Source organism: Furipterus horrens, unplaced genomic scaffold (assembly GCF_987537825.1).
Source record: "Furipterus horrens unplaced genomic scaffold, mFurHor1.1.pri manual_scaffold_5, whole genome shotgun sequence".
Classification (NCBI taxonomy): Eukaryota; Metazoa; Chordata; class Mammalia; order Chiroptera; family Furipteridae; genus Furipterus; species Furipterus horrens.
The window spans coordinates 34,839,647-34,858,486 of record NW_028327175.1 but is presented as its reverse complement, the minus strand read 5'-3'; the positions used below and the strand labels follow the sequence as shown (position 1 = coordinate 34,858,486).

General features: G+C 46.8%; 2 protein-coding genes across 3 annotated transcripts in view; one reads left to right on the top strand and one right to left on the bottom strand.

Moving 5' to 3' along the window:
* Positions 1-7,197, top strand: part of CEP72 (centrosomal protein 72) — a 33,688-nt gene extending 26,491 nt beyond the window's left edge. For both annotated transcript variants that reach the window (XM_090276269.1, XM_090276270.1), the window contains 3 exons: positions 2,015-2,141; positions 4,514-4,625; positions 5,768-7,197. In XM_090276269.1, the coding sequence (XP_090132395.1) occupies positions 2,015-2,141; positions 4,514-4,625; positions 5,768-5,927 (399 nt within the window). In that variant the 3' untranslated portion in view covers positions 5,928-7,197. The remainder of the gene's footprint in view (positions 1-2,014; positions 2,142-4,513; positions 4,626-5,767) is intronic.
* Positions 7,198-16,337: 9,140 nt separating this feature from the next.
* The window catches only part of TPPP (tubulin polymerization promoting protein), a 28,030-nt gene continuing 25,527 nt past the window's right edge, over positions 16,338-18,840 (bottom strand). Inside the window, exons 3-4 of the mRNA XM_090276271.1 lie at positions 18,175-18,328; positions 16,338-17,914 (exon numbers count right to left, since the gene is read on the bottom strand). Coding sequence (XP_090132397.1) covers positions 17,720-17,914; positions 18,175-18,328 — 349 coding nt within the window. The 3' untranslated portion in view covers positions 16,338-17,719. The remainder of the gene's footprint in view (positions 17,915-18,174; positions 18,329-18,840) is intronic.

The following is an 18,840-nucleotide window of genomic DNA, read 5'->3' as shown; positions in this document are numbered from 1 at the left end:
GTCAACTTTGATGCCCTGTGTGCCACCAGGAGCCCCAGGGCCCAGCGTGGCCCATGGGAGGCATTCAGCCTTAGGCAAAGGCTGCTGTGTTGCATGCTCTGACAGTGGACTTGGCCCCCCTTCCCTCCTTAATGTCCCATCAGTATGCTGGGCGATTCCTTCATTCTCTGAGGATAGGAACGGAGCCCACACCACAGCTCCCACCTATGATAGGAGAGGCTGGTGGTCCCTGTGTGCTCATACATTGAGGAGCATGAATGGGATGGGGCTCCTGCAGGGAGGCCGCCTGCCCACGTGGACCACAAAGGCCTGGGATCTGCCTGTGCTCTTGCTGTGGCAACCATGGGGCTTACTAGAGGAGGCAGGGCTCAAGCAGCCTCTACATCTGTTCTCAGCACCCGGCCTGTGGCTCCTGCTGCAGCACACTCCTCACTGGGGGGCGTGGGAAGGCAGGTCCCCCTTGTGAGCTGGGCTGCCCCTTCTGTCCTACCAGGAGGACATCCCTCTCAGACTGGCCAGCCTGCTGCCAGGGAAGATAGACACGTTAGCAGTCGTGTGCCACATAACGGCATTTCTGTCAGCACTGGACTACACGTGACAGTGATCCCCTAAGATTATAATGGAGGTGGAAAATTGCTATTGTCTAGTGACACCGTAGCTTTCCTGACATTGTAGTGCAAATGTAAAAATCACCAAGGCTGTGGTTCAGATGGGAAACAGCTTTAACCCAGGTGTGGATGAGGAGGACATTGAGGAGCTCCTAGAGGTGGTCCTGAGGAACTGACTAGTGAGGAGTTGGAACAGGAACACATGGCCGAAGAAGAGGCAAGAGAAAGGAAACTGCAGGAGAAGAAAAAGAAGAACCCCCAAGAAAATTCACAGTGAAGCGCTTAGAAGAAGCTTTTGCAGACCCCAAGCTCCTTAGAAAGTTGGAAGACATGGATCTCAACACCACGTGCTTTTCATTAATAGAGAGGAATGCTCATGGGGCCGTCTGCGTACAAGCAAATTATGAAAAAAAGAAACTGAGCAGGCCAGGGTGATCCTATTTCTGGAAAGAGTGACATGTCCTCAAGAGCTTCAGGCAGATCCTTCAAGAAGTGCTCCAGAAGAAGGCCTTGCCATCACAGTAGGTGACAGCCCCTTGCCTGTTACTGCCCCTGTAGACTTTCCAGTGTGACAGGATGTGGACGTGGACAGCAAAGATACTGAGAAGTCTGACCCTGTGTGGGCCTTAGTTCTTAACAAAAAAGTTTTAAGAGTTAAAAGAAATTTTTTGGGAAAAAAGCTTATAGAATAAGGATTTAAAGAAAAAATATTTTTGTGCAACTGTACAGTGTTTGTGTTAAGCTAAGTGTTATTACAAAAGAGTCAAAAAGTTTTAAAAAATTAAAGTTTATTAAGTAAAAAACTTATAGTAAGTTAAGGTTAATTTATTATTGAATGAAAAATAATTTTTATAAGTTAAATGAGTGTAACCCAATTAATAAGTGTCGAGTCGTGCACAGCAATGTCCCGGGCCTTCACATTCACTCACCACTCACTCACTGACACTCCAGAGCAACTTGCAGTCCTGTGGGCTCTGGTCATGGGAAGTGCCCTACTCACACATACCATTTTTTAATCTTTTATATTTTTACTGGGCTTTTTCTGTGTTTAGGTATGTTTAGATACACAAATACTTACCAAGGGGTATAGGTGTCTGCATTACTCAGGACAGGAACAGGTCAGTACCTCAGAGCTCAGGTGCACAGTGGGCTGTACCCCCTAGGTTTGCGTACCTGCCTCTGTGATGTTCGCAAAACGACGAAATCACCTGACAATACCTTTCTCAAAATGTCTCTTCGTTGTTAGGTGACATGACTGTACTGCTCTTCACATTGTGATTCCGCGATTCTGATATGTAAAAGAAAAATAATAGCTGTGGTTATTTCAGAGGGTTTTATTTAATTTTCTATATGCACTTTGCTGAATTTGATTTGCCTTTTTTAAGTATATTGTGCTATGTCCTTAGGATGACTTGAGACAACATTTAGAAAAATCTTTGGAAGAGAATGGTAGCTTGAAGTCTCTTTTGTCCAGCATGAAAAAAGAAGTGAAAACTGTGAAGGCTTCAGCTGCATTAAACTTGCAGATCACTGGTGAGTTTATGGTTTATTTGGTACCACTAACTTGGTGACTTCATTTTAAATTATTCACAGAATTCAGAACCAGCAAATACAGTACTATAAAACGAGTGCTGGAGCCTACATCTCTGATTCTTCCTGAGTTGTCCTGGCCCATGAGTGGTGTACACACTTGCCCCTAGCACACTCAGGTGTGTGGAAGGAGAGCTGTGCCTGAGGCAGGGGGCCTCTGCTGTGGACTGTCTCATCCTCACCGCTCCATCCTTTGACTCCTTAGGAGCTCAGAGTCACCCACCCCATGGCTGTGGTGCCACAGACTAGGCACTAGCCTGTCTGCCCATGATGTGCGCAGGGTAATCACACCTCTGCTCAGCCTCATCTGTCCCCAACTGGCGCACTGGTCCTCCTCCTTGGTCACTACCTTCCAGACCCAGATCATATTAATTTCCCTCCCTTCACTTTGATTGTATTTTGCCATTTTACAAACGCACACCTGGCATTTCAGATGCAGATCCTGAGCTTTAGAATGAGGAGGTGTTGGTGATATCTGTTTCCCAAGGGAACCTTCTCTGAGGAAATGGGGCCTCTTGAAGGTTTGCATTTCACCGAGGAAGGACAGGCTGAGCATCTTTTCCCATTCTCACCTCTCAGGAGTCTGAAAGCTTTTACTTAAAGGGCCAAATAGTAGGTATTTCATGGCATTATGGCCTCTGTCTCAGGTACTTACTATGGCCTGTGTCACGTGAACGCAGCCACTGAGAGTTGCCTTGGTCTGCCCTTGCCCATTGTGTTTATTGGGCTAGTTTATTGAGTTCAAGAGTTGCTTACAACCTTCTCTTTTTTTATTTTTAATTTTAGAACTTTCCCCTTTTTACCTTCTAGGCTTTTGTTTTTTGTTTTTTGAGTTGTCATTGTCACATTCACTGCTCTTGAGTTCCTTGTAGTTCAGCCTTCATTTTGCGCTCTTGCTGGAGTTCAGCCACCTCCTTTCTGACAGTCTCTGGTTCTGACTTCAGTGCATTCTGAAACAGTTGGTTGTGGTTTTTATCTGTTCTGGACATGGCTTTTGTTGTCTGAAGGGCTGCTGTATGCTCGTACAGTAACTTGTGTGGGCTTTTACCTCAGTACGTCTCTGTTGTTCATTGTCACATTAAATTTGTTTTCCTGAACTTCTAGAAGGAGCAGGTCAGGCAGCTGCTCCAACTCACAGATAAATATGGTGGCCTCCTTTTGCCCTGTTCCCTCCCCAGTTCTCTCTGGTGTGCTGTCCAGTTCAACCTGGACCCCTCACCTGTTCTAGAAGGGACCAGATGGGTTTGCTTCAAGGGCTCATGGGTTGCTCCAGCCCCTTCAGACCACACAGGACTCCTCCAGGTTCACCTCATTAGAGGATGCTGAACCTGCCTCGTGTCAGCCCTGGTTCCCTCTCTGGCCTGTGAGGATTTCCTGTAAAAATGGGACACTTGGGGGGTGTCCCCATCCTCAGGTCTGTCAGCTGCCCCACTGCTGAGTGCAGTACCTGCACATGTGGGTACCATGCAGGGCTGGTGCTGTCTTGTGTGGGGTCCTGAGGCTCCAGGTTTTGGTCTTGTCATCTAGTTGCTGTCGGTGTTGGCTAATGTGGGGTTCGATCTGACCCCTGCCACCACTGCCCTCTTCACAGAAGGTCAGCAGGTCCTGAGGAGGGTTTGCTTGTCTTAAGTGCAGAAGGACCTCCCACCCCCATCACTGGGGCGGTCATTGTCTGAGGACCACTGCCAGTGTTGGCACCCCTTTGCTCCCTTCCCATGCTGGCTTGCTCATTGTCTCTGGCGCTGGGTGCTCTTGCAGTGACATGTCTACACGTGGAGTTATTTGTAACCTGGTTTTGGATTTAGGAGCCAACAAATAGTATATTTCTTGCCCCCTTGAGAAGAAAACCCAGAGAGAGGCTACAGTCATATAGAAGGAATGCAGACACACACTCTGTCACTGATGGATGTGGGAGCAGAGGGCATGTAAGAGACCTGTGGCCACTGTGGGCTTCCAGTCAGTTCTACAAGCTGCAGGCTCTCCCCTGGCAGAGCTGGCTGCTCTGGAAGAGATGCGCTGAGGCCCGCCCCTGCCAGCAGGCAGGCCCACGCCTGTCAGCACTCTGCCCTCCACACAGGGTATGGTTCCTTGAGGATATCTGCAAGGCAGATTCCCTAGGCTTCCACCCCAAGGGAGGGAGCCACTGTGGGGCCTTCTTTGTTCACCCCTGTCTTTGAGTTGCTTACAAAAACGGACCTTTGCTAAGCTATATGCATATTCTTTCTCTTGTGTCCCAGGTCCAGTTTAAACTCAAGAATTATTTTAGTTTTTCAAATTATAAATGAATTTCACTAAAACATACTTTTCTTTTTCAGGGCTTCAGACAAACATGAAGAGGCTCTCTGGTGAGATTGTGGAGTTGAAGCAGCATCTGGAGCACTATGACAAGGTCCAGGAGCTCACACAGATGCTGCAGGAGAGCCACAGGTGCCTGCGCCAGGAGGGGCGGGGGCGGGGCATGATGGGGAGGGCGCAGGAGCAACAGCTGCTGGTGTCCAGTGTTCTGGGCCCCAGTGTGTCACTGTGCTGCCTTGGCACTTCCATGAGCTTCCCTTTCTTAATGCAAAGCGATCCCCTTTCTGCTGCAGTATTCTGTGAGGTGTGACTGAGAGATGAGGGGCATATGAGCGATAATGAGCAATGATTTGGGTTGATGTCCCCTGAGAGGTGGGACTGGACTGACACTCGATGGGAGAGCAGAAGGAAGGGAAATGAGATGCAGTCATGGTTCAGGGAAGTGGCAGGCATGCAAGATCACTCCCTGGAGCCCGACAGCCCTGTTTGTGGCGGGTCACAAGGTATTGGCACTGGGATTAATGTGGACAAGGCAGGAGGGCAGAGACCCTAAGTGCAGTGGAGTGGGGTTCACATGAACTTGTCCACTCTGAGTCTATGCCTGGTCAGTGGCCGTTTCAGTGGTCCAGCCTGCACAGGGGCTTTGTCCGTGGGAGACCTTTGTGGAGAAAATGGCCTGCTTTTGCCCACTTCTTGTGAGAGCACAAATGTGCTCGAGTCATTGCTGACTGGGTGAGCAGGGCAGTTTGGCAAAATATAACACCATTTTCTTTCTGAAATCCCCTCTGTAATGAAAAATGGTTAGCAATGTTAAAAAATCAGGACTTTTCAATTGAACTGTTACAATGTCAGGATTTTTAAGATGGTCTTTTATATTTAATGGGAATCAAAAATCAGTGTTTGGGTCTTTTCTAGAATTAGAACATTGTTTTGCTAGCCATAGACTATTACCAGTCTTCTCAATAAACCATGCATGGCTGGAGCATTGAGGGACCCATCTATTCATGTTGAGTCATGGATCCATTTCATGGGTGCTAGGCAGTGCATGCAGGGTGGCATGATGGCTGAGGGGTTGAGTCAGACACAGCCCCACCCAGTCCACAGGCAAGGGGCTAACGGCAGCCACCCGGAGGAAGCAGGAGGGGGACAGGTGTGCAGGCCGGGGCGTGGCCGGAATGTGCGGGGTCAACAGACAGGCTTGGCCAGGTGACGGAGGATGCTGCTGGAGAAGACAGCAGCAGAGCCGTGACATGGCTGCCCTGTGTTCTCCCCAGTTCCCTGGTCAACACCAACGAGCACCTCCTGCAAGAGCTGGGCCAGGTGCGGGCTCAGCACAGGGCCGAGGTGGAACAGCTGCACTGGAGCTACAAGGAGCTCAAGAAGACCATGGCCCTGTTCCCGCTCAGCAGCACCCACCTCAGGAGCTGCTCCTAAACCTGACCTTCCAAGTCATGAGGCATGCACATGTGTGTTCTTTACCTGGTATGCTTAATGAGTTGTCTCCTGTCTGCAGTTGCCTTGTGAGTTCTGAAGTGTAGTCAAGGCCCACAGCTCAGTTTCTAAAACATTCTAAAAAGACAGGATTAATCCAGGCTGTTCACATATCTTGAGACAAAACACATTGACTTATTTTAAGACAAATACATCATTAATTTTTCATCAGATATCTTAAGATAAAGAAAATGCAGTCTTTTTCTGCTTAATGTAAAAGAACTATACATGATGATTAAAGAAAATAATTTCTTGTGTAACAGTTCTTATTTAATAAATGAATACATTGTTCTAAAAAGTGGCTCTTTATAAATTATCATGAATTCTTTTATAAAACAAGGTATGCACTATGGTTGGTGAGCAGAAACAAGTTAAGTTCTAGGATTTAATAAAAGTAACATTTATAGTGTGGGACACATTGTTTTATATGCTGTTTTGTGATATTAACATCCTACAGTAAAAATATGTACCCAAGCTCTGGCTCTCTTTTGCTTACAGTGTATTTCTGAAATTATATTTTAACAGGGCATAAAATTAGATTTTGGTGTTTGTTTGTTTTAGTTTGAAAACTTCATCTTATGTAATACTCGCTTTCTTTGGTAAAATAAAGTAACTTTTTAGAACACTGTTTAATTGAGGAAAAAGAACCCGCCTCTGAGAAGATGCTGTGTGTAGCTGTGCATGTCAGGACTGTCGCTGGGGAAGTCAGCGGGGCATTGCGTCCCTCCCTTAGAGGAAGGGGGTCTTAGGCTTCAGGGGTCCTTTCCAGTCACCTGTCTGGTCATGGTTGTGTTCAACAGTACCAGTGTTTGTAAATTAGCCAGGAAATGTATCATACCAAATGTAGTTTTTGTGTGGGGATGGAATTTCTGTCATCAGATCATTTTTAAAACTTATTTAGAAGATTTAGTAAGTTTATAGAGAATAATCACTATGCTATTACTTAAGATGCTCCTGTTAGGATTTTATTGAACTTCGTGGACCTGTGAGTTTATATTTTTTTAACCAAATTTGGAAAAGTTTTGGCTACCATGTCTTCAGATTTCTTACGTGACCCAATATCTACCTCCCTCTCCCTCTTCTCCTGGGACTCTAGCTACATTTATGTTAGGCCACTCAATATTGTCTCCACAGTCGCCAAACGTGGTCCTTGTTTCAGCGGAGTTCTCACGGTGCTTCAGTTTGGATTGGTTCTGCTGCCCTACTGCAAAGTTTAAGATCTTCTGCCTTATCTGCTGTTAAGCCTGTATGGTGAATTTTTAATTTCTGAAATATTTTTTTAGTTCTAAAATTATTTTTGATTCTTTTTTTTTTTTTTCAGATTTAATGTGTTTTATTGATTAAATTATTACATTTGTGCCAATTTCCCTTCCCTCTGCTCCCCTCCACCCGGTGGCCCCCCTCCCTCCAGTTGTCCCCCCCTTTTAGATTATGTCCATTAGTTGTGCATACAGTTCCTCCCAACCTCTCTCCGTCTATTCCATTCCCTCCTACCTTGATCCCCAATTCCTATATCATCTCCCTCCCTTTCCCCATTCCCCCTCCCTGTTGACCTCCCCCCAATATGCTTCCCGTACCCACAGTTCCTCTTCCCCTCTCGTTGCCTATTTAGTTTGCCTTTGTTTCATCTCCCTAGCTTCTGTTTTTTTTTAAACCAGTCCCTTTAACATCTCATATAACAGTGGTTTGGATCTAATGAACTCTTTCAGTTTTATTTTGTCCTGGAAACACTTTCTCTGTCCTTCTATTCTGAATGACAATTTCGCTGGATAGAGTATTCGTGGTTGTAGGTTTTGGATTTTCATTACTTTGAATATTTCTTGCCAGTCTCTTCTTGCCTGTAGGGTTTCCCTTGAGAAGTCAGCTGATAGTCTAATTGGGACCCCTTTGTACATAATTCTTTTCTTCTCTCTTGCTGCTTTTAAGATTCTCTCTTTATCTTTAATTTTTGACATTTTGATTATAATGTGTCTTGGAGTGGTTCTCCCTGGGTCCAGTTTCTTGGGAACTCTCCTTGCTTCCTGGACCTGCAGGTCTATTCCCTTTCCCAAGTCTGGGAAGTTCTCCTTTATTATATTTTCACTCAATTTTTCAAGTTCTAGTTCATCTTCCTCATTCTCTGGCAAACCAATGATTCTTATGTTGGGCCTTTTATAGCTGTCCCAGAGGTTTCTGATCCTCTCATTGTTGCTTCCCATTTCCTCTCTCTGCATTGGTTGACTGCTTGTTCCTTCTCCATATTCCAGTTTGTTGAAATGAACTCTGGATTTTTTTTCCTCACCATCTGTCTCGTATACGGTTTTGTTCCTTTCGTTATGAAAGTTTTTCGCTTCTTTCATATCTTTTTCCTGCTCTTTTGTGAATTCTGTAAGCCACCTGATAACAATGGCCCAGAACTGAGCCTCTGACAGGTTTCTTATCTGTTCATCTGTCAGGTTCTCTATCTGCTGCCTGGTGAGTTGTGTTACCGGTATTTCCAAAGTTGCCTGCCTCATTTTGACAGATGCTTTTTGTTTTCTTGGGCTGGCTGTCGGGGGCAGTGCCTGTGTACGCGTCACAAATTAGCGACCGGCGCCTGCTTGTCCGAGACCTATTTCGCAGCCCTGTGGTGCTTTCTTTGGGGGCGGGGGTCCAAGATGGATTCACACAGTTATTCAGCTAGGAGACCGGGATCCGTCCTCCCGCCCCCCTGGGCCTCACTGTTCAAGGCGATGCGGCGGCCGCTCTCCCCAGCTCCGAGTCGCGCACCGCCAGGGGCTTGGCCACCGGGACTCCTCGCCGGGGTCGCGCACCGCCAGGGGCTTGCGTAGCCGCTCTCCCCAGCTCCGGAGTCGCGTACCGCCAGGGGCTTGGCCACCGGGACTCCTCGCCGCCCGCCGCTCCGGGTGCCACCGCAAACAGCACTGCCCACTTTAACTCTTACCTGCCCAAATGGCACCGCTGGTTTATAACTTCATATGTTGGACTTCCGTGTAGTTTTATTTTCTGGAATTTCTAGTTATCCTTTGTTTTGAAGTAGTTGTATTCCTCTATAGTTGTAGAGGGAGACCTAGCGTGTCCGTCTAAGCCTCCATCTTGGCCGGAAGTCTTGATTCTTTTTTAATACAGTTTTATTTCCCATTAAATTCATGGTTCATTTAACTCCTTAACCATACTCTTAGTAGCTTTAGTGTAGATAATTTAAAATCGTTTCCAAAGTGGTTATACCAACACTCCTATTAGTAGTATATGAGAATTTCTGTTGGTCCGTGTTTTCAGCAATATTTCCAAAGTTTTTAATGTCTCCATTCTAGAGTTGTGTAATGTACCTCCTGTGGTTCTAATTTGCTTCTGCCCAATTATCAAGGGAATTAGCACCTGTTCATATGTTAATTGGCCATCTAGACTTCCTTTTTGTAAAGTATTTTCCCCTATTTTTCTATTGGATAGTCTGTTTACTTTGAATCTGCAGAAATTATTTATAATTCTGGATAGTAATGCTTTGCGATTTACATTTGCTAACAGCTTTTTCTTGTTTTTTCACTTTTTAATGGTGTCCTTTGATGAAGAGAAATTTTAATCTTTAATCTGGTCCAATTTATTGGTATGTTTCATTATGCTTCAATAATTTTAGAAACTAATTTTTACAAGTTTTTCTGTTTGTTCTGATGTTATCTTCCAAAAGACTTTATAGTTTTGTCTACTTGCAGCTGATTTTTGTGCATGTTGCCAAGGTTAAAGACCCAATTTCATTGTTTTCATGTGTAAGTCCAATTACCCAGCATCATCATTGACAAGACTTCTGGGCATAACTTGTGTGTTTGTCCGAGCCTTTGTTCTTCCCACGGGCCTCCCTGTCCATCTCTGTGCACATCCACACTTTGCACGGTAAAACCTTCTGTCTCAAGTGCAGGATGTTTGGGCCATTTTTGACCCTTTGTGTTTTATAAATTTTAGAATTAGCTGGTTAAGTTGGGATTTTGTTTGAGATTGCATTGCTTGGTTTGGAAAGAATTGACATATTATAGGGTAATCAGTTCATTATAGTTTTGTCATTTTCTCCGTAGGGGTTTTATGACTCGTTATATTTATTCCTAGGTTTTTCTTATTTTGTGATGACATTTCTAAAAAAATATTTGGATTTTTCTAATTTTCTTGTTGCTATTACATGGAAATACAGTTGAGTTTTATATATTTTCTATGTCCAGCGATCTTGCTAAGTTCTAAAATTAATAATTTACCTGTAGTTGTTTTTTAGCTTTTCTAAGCACACAGTCATGTTTCCTGTAACAGGTTCTCTTCTTGTTTTTTTTTCCATTCCTTTACTCTGGGTTTTTATTCTATTGTAGGGGCACCAAATATTCCCTGTAAAAAAAGTTTCAAAGGTCTGCTAAATATGTAAGTATGTAAGGGCTTTAAATGTTCTTTGTAAGAAGTAGCAAGGACTTGCTAAAATGCCTTAGAAAAAGAAATGTAAAAGGGAGTGTTATAGCAATTAGTGATATACAAGCTAAAAGCACCTCAGCCTCTATCACCTCCCATTTGCTTGCTTGTGTCTGGTTTATAACATTTGTGAAGCTTGTGCTTTGCAGAATGTAGCCCTTTGAAGATAAATTGCTTCACGGAGAGTTCATCCCTGGCTGAAGAGCTATGCTGCCACCGGAGATAACCTTATAGCCTTGCGAATTTCTGTTCCTGTTACTGCCAAGACATTCCTGCAGTCCTGCTCAGCCCCCTCTTCCTAAGGCTGTTTCCCGCCAAAAAAAGAAACAAAGAGACTGCACCAGTATAAAAACCCAGCGTTTAGACTCCATTGTAGGTTGGAGCATGTTAAAGACCAGCTCAGGGTCTGCCCAACTCCTGGCCATTATTAAAAATCCTTTGCTTACTTTATATATCGCTTCAGTGTACAATCTCACCCATGTAGCCGTTAACACTATTTCGTTTTCTTTTGGTTTTTGCTTTTCCGTGCTGGCTAGTAATTCTAGTACAATATTGAGGAGACGTGAAAATGGGGTGGGCTTCTTTGTCTTGTTCTACAATAGTATATAAAAGGAGAGCTTTCACCATTTCACCACTAAATTTGTGACAGGCTTTTTTTGTAGACAACCTTTATCAGGTTAAAGAGGTTCCTTCCTATTGTTGATTTCCCAGGAATTTTTCATCATGAAGAGATGAATTTTATCAGACTCTTCTCTGCAACTATTGAGATGACCATATGATTTTTCTCTTATTGTTAATGTGGTTAATTATAATTTGCTAATGTACAAACCACCCTAAATTTCTGGGAAGAGCACAATTTAGTCATGATGATTTTTCCTTTACAGATATGTAGTTGTATTTGGTTTGTTAATATTTTGTTTAGGATTTTATATTCTAGCTACACCACTCAATGTCTATCTTTGGGCAATTAATTATTTGAATTCTCTGTTCCTCAATTTCCTCATTTGTAAATGGGATAATACTGGTGTCTGCCTTATAGGTTGTTGTAAAGGTTGAATGATTTATTATAAATTAAGTTCTAGGACAGTATCTTACAAATAGTAAACATGAATGTAACTGTGGTGAGCCACTCCGGTAGCTTCCCATCCCTTGGTGACCTTGCTAGCCATGTCATAAGATCAGAAAGCCTGTTTCTCATTTATTGGTCGAAGAGACCTCTGCTTGACCCCAGTTGGACTTCTTGTGAATGAGAAATAACTTCTGTTGTGACCAGCCATTGAGATTTGAGGAATTTTCCACTGTAGTTGGTAGTTACTTACCTTAAATCATAGGACTGTATGGGCTTTCCATGTCTTCTTGAGTTAGTTTTCATAAATTAGCATCTCTAGGAGTTTGTTCAGTTGCCTAATTTTCAAAAATTTTGGCATACTACTCAACCTTTTTATAGCATTTTTTAATAGCTTCAGCATTTAAAGTTGTGTCCCTGTGGCAGACATGTGAGGGCAGTTGTGTCCCTTCAAGTAAGACTTTGCTGTGCACATAAAAGACAGCCTCCAGCTGCTTGTGGCCTCAGGCTGTGCCTCAGCTTTCATCTGTGGGTTCTAGCCAGTGACCCAGCAGGCAGGGTGGCCTGGCCCTCCTGCAGGGGGTTGTCTCAAACAGGCTATCTCCAGAGACCCTGCTAAGCCAGCAAGACTTTCTCAAGTCTGCGTGGTGCACTGAGGGGCTCCCTTCTCCTGCACTCTCCCAGTAACATGCTAACAGATCAGCGTCTGCTTCTCGGGGCCTGACTCCCCCTCCCCTCGGTCATCCTTCTCATTGGTTCTTGAACTTTATCTCTTCATTAATCCACCAGATATTTGTCAAGTTGACCAGTCCTGTCAAAGATCCAGCCTTGTTCTTCATTTCCATCTCTTTATTTTCATTTTCTGCTCTTCTTTTTGTTTTTAGTCATGCTGAAATTAATGATACACTTGGCTTAAAAATACTATTTTATCAATTTTTCCATTTTGTGGTTTTTTTTTCTCTTGCTTTATCCTCTAATGAAATTGGTATACTTCAGTTTAAGGCTGCCGTCGCCACTGTTGCTCTTTTAGATTTTTTATCATTTAGCATTTCACCTCTGCTAGTGTATTGTTATATGTTCATGTTTATCTAATCAGTCCTTCTTCCGCCTCTGCTATCATACAGCAGCCATGAGCATGTAACTCCCGTACATCTCTTCTGGCTCACATGTGATGCTTTTGAGTCATTTTAATGAAATATTGCTAACCCCACAGAAAGTATTTATATAGTCACTATGTTACTGGTAGTTATTTACTATTTACCCTTTGCTTCACTTTCTTTCCTCACATCTCAGACATTCCATCTGCCATCACTTTCTTCTGCATTAACAATTTCTTTTCTTGTCTGCTGGTGGGAGTTCCTGTTATATTCTTAAAATGCCTTTTACTTTCTCTTTTGAAAACTATTCTCTGGGCTGGGGTTCCAGGTTGGCAGTTCTTTGATGACCTTGTTCCTGTTGGGGCTGCTGTGTTGTCTGTAATGGAGTTTATGTCATCCCCTGGACCTAGACCCCCTCAGGGTTGCACTAGACTTAGACCGGGCCTGGGACATAGCAGGTGCTTGGTCCACCTGCTGTTCACAGGTTTGGATCCGTGGTTACCTGTCTAAGTGAGGAAGAGGCTCTCCTGAGGGGACCAGAGGCTCTCAGGCCTGGGAGCTATAGCTCTGTGCTCCCTCCCCTGGCCCCACCCATGTGACTGCTGGTCCAGACAGTGCACTTATTCTCCAGAGATCCACAATTTAACACTTTATTTATCACCTTTGACACACAATGTTAATAACGGCGAACACATGAGGAGCGATGTGCAGACAGACATGAGCTGTTTCACTAAAGGTTTACAGGCCAGGCCTTGACAGTGACCCGACAGGTGACTCTGAGCCTCGCACTCCAGGGGAGGGAGAGCAGGCCCCCCGACCCACGGACATTCCCACTGAGTGCAGCTTAGACTTTCTGAGTCAGAACACCCATGACACTGACTTTACTGTACCCATCACTCTGACAAAGTGATACGCTCAGTACTCCTTAACATTAATAAGACGGTGTAAAAATATATTGCATGTATATATAAATTTATTTCCCTTTCCTGAAAAAACTTGGTACAAACTAGTAGTATGTGATCCCTTTCAAGTTTCTTTTTGTGTGGGTTTTCTTTGTTTGGCTTGGTTTGGTTTTTCAAAAGTCTAAGGGAAGAGAGAGTTAACTAAAGCATCTCCAAGCACAGTGACCACTGCCCGGCACACTGCCGCCCTGGCCGGCTCGCCAACGCCCACAGACAAAGGCAGGCCCTGAACCACCGGGTTCACAAAGTGATTAGTGGTAAATCAGTGAAAGGAAATTATTCAGGGTCATTGTTTTAACAACATTCTAGCCTATTCATAATTTCACAGTACAGCTAAATTGTCAACCTGTCCTATACTGAACAGGTGACAACAGGGTGTCCCCATGTGGCGTATGCTGCAGGACAGGGAAGTAGCTAGCTTGTGTATAAATACCCAGGAGGAAATTATCCTAAGCGCGTCCTCGAGGGCTCCCCTCAAGGGCCAGATGGCAAATATTGAAGGTGTCATGGGCCGTGGCATCTCTGTCAACACCCACCGCCAGTATTCCTGCAAAAGCAGCCAGAGACAATACATGAGCAGGGCGTGGCCTGTGCCATTAAAACTTGATTCACAGAAGCAGGTGATTGCACTGGCTCAAGGTGTCAGGTGGGTGAGCCTCTGCCTGCTGTTGAAGTCTGTCCACTCAGAGGGTCAGGCGGCCACGAGGCCTTCCTGGAGCTCATCCACTGGGCCCTGGAGGCCAGAAGCACATGCGGGCAGCTAGTGATGCCAGTGGGATGCTTTTGCAGATCAGCAAAACAGATCAGCATCTGCTCTCATTTTCATCTGTCTCCAAACTCAAGCCCGAGAATATTAAAGGTGTAAAAATACTCCAGTATAAATATATATCTTGCTATAATATTATAAACTTATGAAATTTGAACTTCGATTTTGGTAGAGCTAACTGTTCCTCACCACTGCCTAGTTGCGTTAAATAGAAATAAATAAGTATTCTGGTATGATCAGTGTTTTCAAATGCGCTCCTTCTGTTCTCTCCTGGTGTTCAGACACCGTCAGCACTGTCCTCCCCACAGAACGGGTCCTGTCTGCTGGGGTGCCTGCTGTGCAGTTTCTTTTGTTCACAGATAGACGTCTAATTTGTATTTAACCATGGTTAGTAGAAGCAGACTGGCATTGCATAAAAACATGCAGCACAGACACACACTCTGCCTATGTATTCACAATATTCAGAACCTGATGGAGGGACATGCGCATGTGTCTGTTTTGTGCAGTGGAGTTGGGATCCAAGCAGTATATGTTCAGAAGCTACACACAGATGCAATGATGCATTCACCAGATGATTTTAAACAGACAGAATGGTGACTCCTAAGTCCTCATGACCTGATTTTACCCCTTCTTCCTCCTCTGACAGAGAGGGGAGGGTGGGTTCTCAGAGCTGTACTTTGACTGGGGAAAGATGCATCTTGGCCTGTGTGTATGTGTGTGATGAAGCCTGGGGGTGGGCAGGGGGACACAGGGACACTGCAGCGCCTGTGGCCAGCGGGACCAGATTCCCAGACATGATCTCTGGGGATATCAAGGTCTCCTTTGAGCTTGGCCAGACTGGGACGGGGAGGGCCACCAAGGGGGAGAAGCTATGTGCACTTGATTTCATTCATAAAACCCAAAGAGAAGCTGCTGCTCTCAGGATTAGCAGTGCATTTTGAAATTTTCCTCAGAAGTGGACCAGTAGGTTCTTAAGAAGTAGCTCACCTGCACCAGCCTGAGGTGGATGGTGTTGGTGCTCTGTAGGCCGGAGCCTGTCTCACAGGTAGATGGGGGGCTCCAGTTCTGGGGTGGGCGCCATGGGAGAAAGCTGCTAACTGTGGGTGCTGTGGCAGGGTCCCTGAAGATAGGCACTCATGTTGTTTATTTTGCTTAGACCCCACTTCCCCACTGTGCTCCTGGCAGGCTGGCCCTTGACTGGGGTTGGAACCTTCATGGGGTGGCTCTTCTTGCCTGAAGACAATGCTCTGGGACAGGAGACCACATCCTGGTGCAAGCACCTCTCTCCAGGTTCCAGCGGGCAAGGAAGGTGACATCTCTATGGGTTGTGGTGTGGGGACCCTGTTCATCAGCCCTCGCTAGCATGCACACTAGTGGCTGACGTCCTGCTGGATTCCAGTGTCCGGGAACTGGGCTCTTCACGAGCAGAAGAAAAGCAGCCCCAGACCAGGAGACCCACGGCCTCTGGTGGTGGGTGTTCTTCCACGCAGTGCCTCCAGGCCTAGGGAGAAACCCTGCTACATGGACACTGAGGGAACACCGCAGACACTGGAACACAAGGGCTGTAGTTCGTGATCAGCTTCTTGTCAAAAACACTTTGTATGTCCAGTTGTCTTCAAATATGTTTCCCACAGGTTACTGTTGCCTTTGGGTGTCACACAAAGGTCCAGCCTGGGAGGAGAGGCACAGGGTAGGGGTCTGGCATCCTGTCTGCCTTCGCCCCAGTCCTTGGTCCACTGTGGAGTGGGCTAGCCAGGCAGCTTAGGACCCTCAAGTTAGAAACTTTCAAGACAAGAGTGAGATTAGCCCAAAAAGTGACTCGGAGCCTGCACTCCATAATCTCCTAGGTTCTAATGCCACACGCGTTGAGCCCCTAGGACCTTAGAAAGAAGCTGCCTGCAGAGGTCACCTCCATCTGTGAGTCAAGGCCACCTTAGGTGGCGAGGGGAGGTCAGTGTGCGAGGATCCTGGTGGAGACACAGTCACTTCAGAGGGGCCGTGTCAGCTGGGAGCGCTGGCCCTGACCCAGTGGGGGGGGGGGCATCCCTGGCCCCAACAGTGACCAATGTGTGTGCCACGGCAGTGCTGGTCCACGTTTCAACTGCCTGTGCCAGGCCAGGCCACGTGTCCAGAAAGGGGCTGCAGAGCAGACAGCAGCTGTGGCAGCCAGGCCCCAGGAAGCATTCTCCTGAGGCTGCCGTGGGCTTTTCCAAGGACCGGCTCCAGGACCACGTGGCCCACCAGCGGTGCTGTGGCTGCATTCATGCAAATTAGTGTTGCCTTGTGGCTACTGTGGAAGCAAATGCTGTGGGCCTTGGGGTGGGGCCCTTTCTGGCCTGGTTTTATCCTGCGATTTCCTACACTCTGGGGTTGGGAGAGTCCAGAAAGGTGACAATTAACTGCCGAGGCTGGAGCTGCAGAGATTTGTGCTGTACTGTGAGCAAAGAGGAAGTAGCCATGTCAACCTGCAGCCCCGAGGCCCCGATTTCAGGGCACAGGCAGAAGAGGCCCTGTCATACACCTGCCTGCGGGGGAGCTTTGGGGCCAGCAGGGTCTTGCAACCTGGAGATACAAGGATAGAAGGGAAAGAGCCACAGAAACCGGATATTCTGAATCTTCCCTGACCCGTTCTGAGTATAAACAGTCACTTTTTCTTCTTTTTTTTAAAAAAGCAAAATGAAATGACCCATCCTTGGTGTCCATTTTCAGAACTTAACTTCACACTTCAAATCACCTTCCTTTGGTCTACTGAGGAGTATTCTTTCACTGGCTCGTCTTCCTTTGCACACCAGCCTTCGCTTACATGACCGCCCTTAGCACAGACCTGGTCCATAGGTGTGTGTGTATGTGTGTCTGTGTGCATGAGCATGTGTGTCTGTGAGTGCATGAGTGTGTGCATGAGCGTGTGTGCATGTGCAAGCATGTACTTGTGTTGCACACCTGCATGGAGCCCTTGCAGATGCTGCTGTGTCCTGTTCGAAGTTCACTTCATCGCACTGGTGCTGCTGGTTAGTGCATTAGCTCAGGTTGCCCACATGGCTCCTGGAAGGGGTCTGCCAGTCAGGCTGTCAGCACCACCTCTGACAGGGTCTGTGCCACCTGCTCCTTTAAAACACCCCTTTCGCCTGCAAATAGGGTGGCCTGTGTGGTCTGGTCCTGGGGGACAATTTGGAAATGACCATTGGTTGACTTCCCAACATGGGACGAGGCAGGTGCATTAGAGAAAGGTCAGTGAGTTCAGGGGCCACACCTGGGGTAGGAGAGGAGCATACCAGGGGCCCCAAGCAGAAGAGAGGCCTGGGAATCACCCACAGCAACCCTTCCCTGGTGTCTGAGTTCTGCCCCAGTGAGCCCAGGAATGTAAAGAAGTGTGAGGTGATGTGGGGCCAGAAACAGAGGAAGGCCCTGTCCCCGGCGACTGGCTACTTGCCCCCCTGCACCTTCTGGTCGTAGGTGCCTGCGTGCTTGTAGCCTGGCACGTAGCCCGACTCATCCACCAGGTCCACGCGGCCGGCTTTGCCCTTGCCCCTGCCAGATGGGTCGAAGCGCTCCTTGTGGGAGCCCGTGAACTTGGTCGTATCTGTGAGCCGCGACACAGTGGGCGAGGAGATGGCTTTCTGCAGGAGAGCAAGGAGAGGGGTAAACTGTAGCCCAACCACAAGAAAAGGGGTGGGTGTGTCAAGGGGAGCTGGGGAGGGGACATTTTAACCAAAGGGGCTGAGCCCATGCACAAGGGACACTGAAGGCTCCTGAAATTCATGGTGGGCTCTCGGTCCGGGAAGGTGGCCAGGGCAGCTCACGCCCAGGGTATTAAGGTTCCCACCCCCTATTTAGGCCACTGCCATCAGTTCCTTAGACCTCATGGGCTTCCACTCACCGTCACCCCCGAGATGATGGGGGCCTTGCCCTCAATGAGCCTGTGCACCTCTCGTACGGCCTCTTCGCTGCTCTTGTCCTTGAATCTCTTCTTGGAGAGCTCCTCTAGCGCCTCCTTGAACTGCTCGAATGTGATCGTCCGGCAGGACTTCCCTCTGCAGAGAGAGAGAAGACTCGGGGGCACCTGCCACTCACCTCGCTGGTCTGGGACCCAGGGACCTGATGACATTGGGGAGTCCCAACGCTGCCTGGGGACCCACTAACATTGGGGGCCCCCAGCACTGTCTAGGAACCTGCTGACATTGGGGACCTCCACCCACCTAGGGACCCCATCCCGCCTCTCCCACACCAGAAAGTGAGTCTAACATTAAAACACAGAACATACCCCTCCCCCTGCAGTGTTTACACCCAACAGTCAGTCACCATCGGCAACAGCAGCAAATGTAAATTGTCTTGGAAAAAAGCTTAAAGGAAGCAACTGGACATTAAAACAAAGCCGTTGTCTGGTTCTAAATGGGACATGTGTGTAGCCTCCATTCAGAAAAGGACTTTCAAAGACAACTTAGGTGAGAAGCCTATCGGATCTGAACCACAAGGAGGAAGCCCTGGTCCCGCCTGGAGCCACTACAGGCAATCTCTGTTTCGTGGTTACCCCAGGGACAAGAGG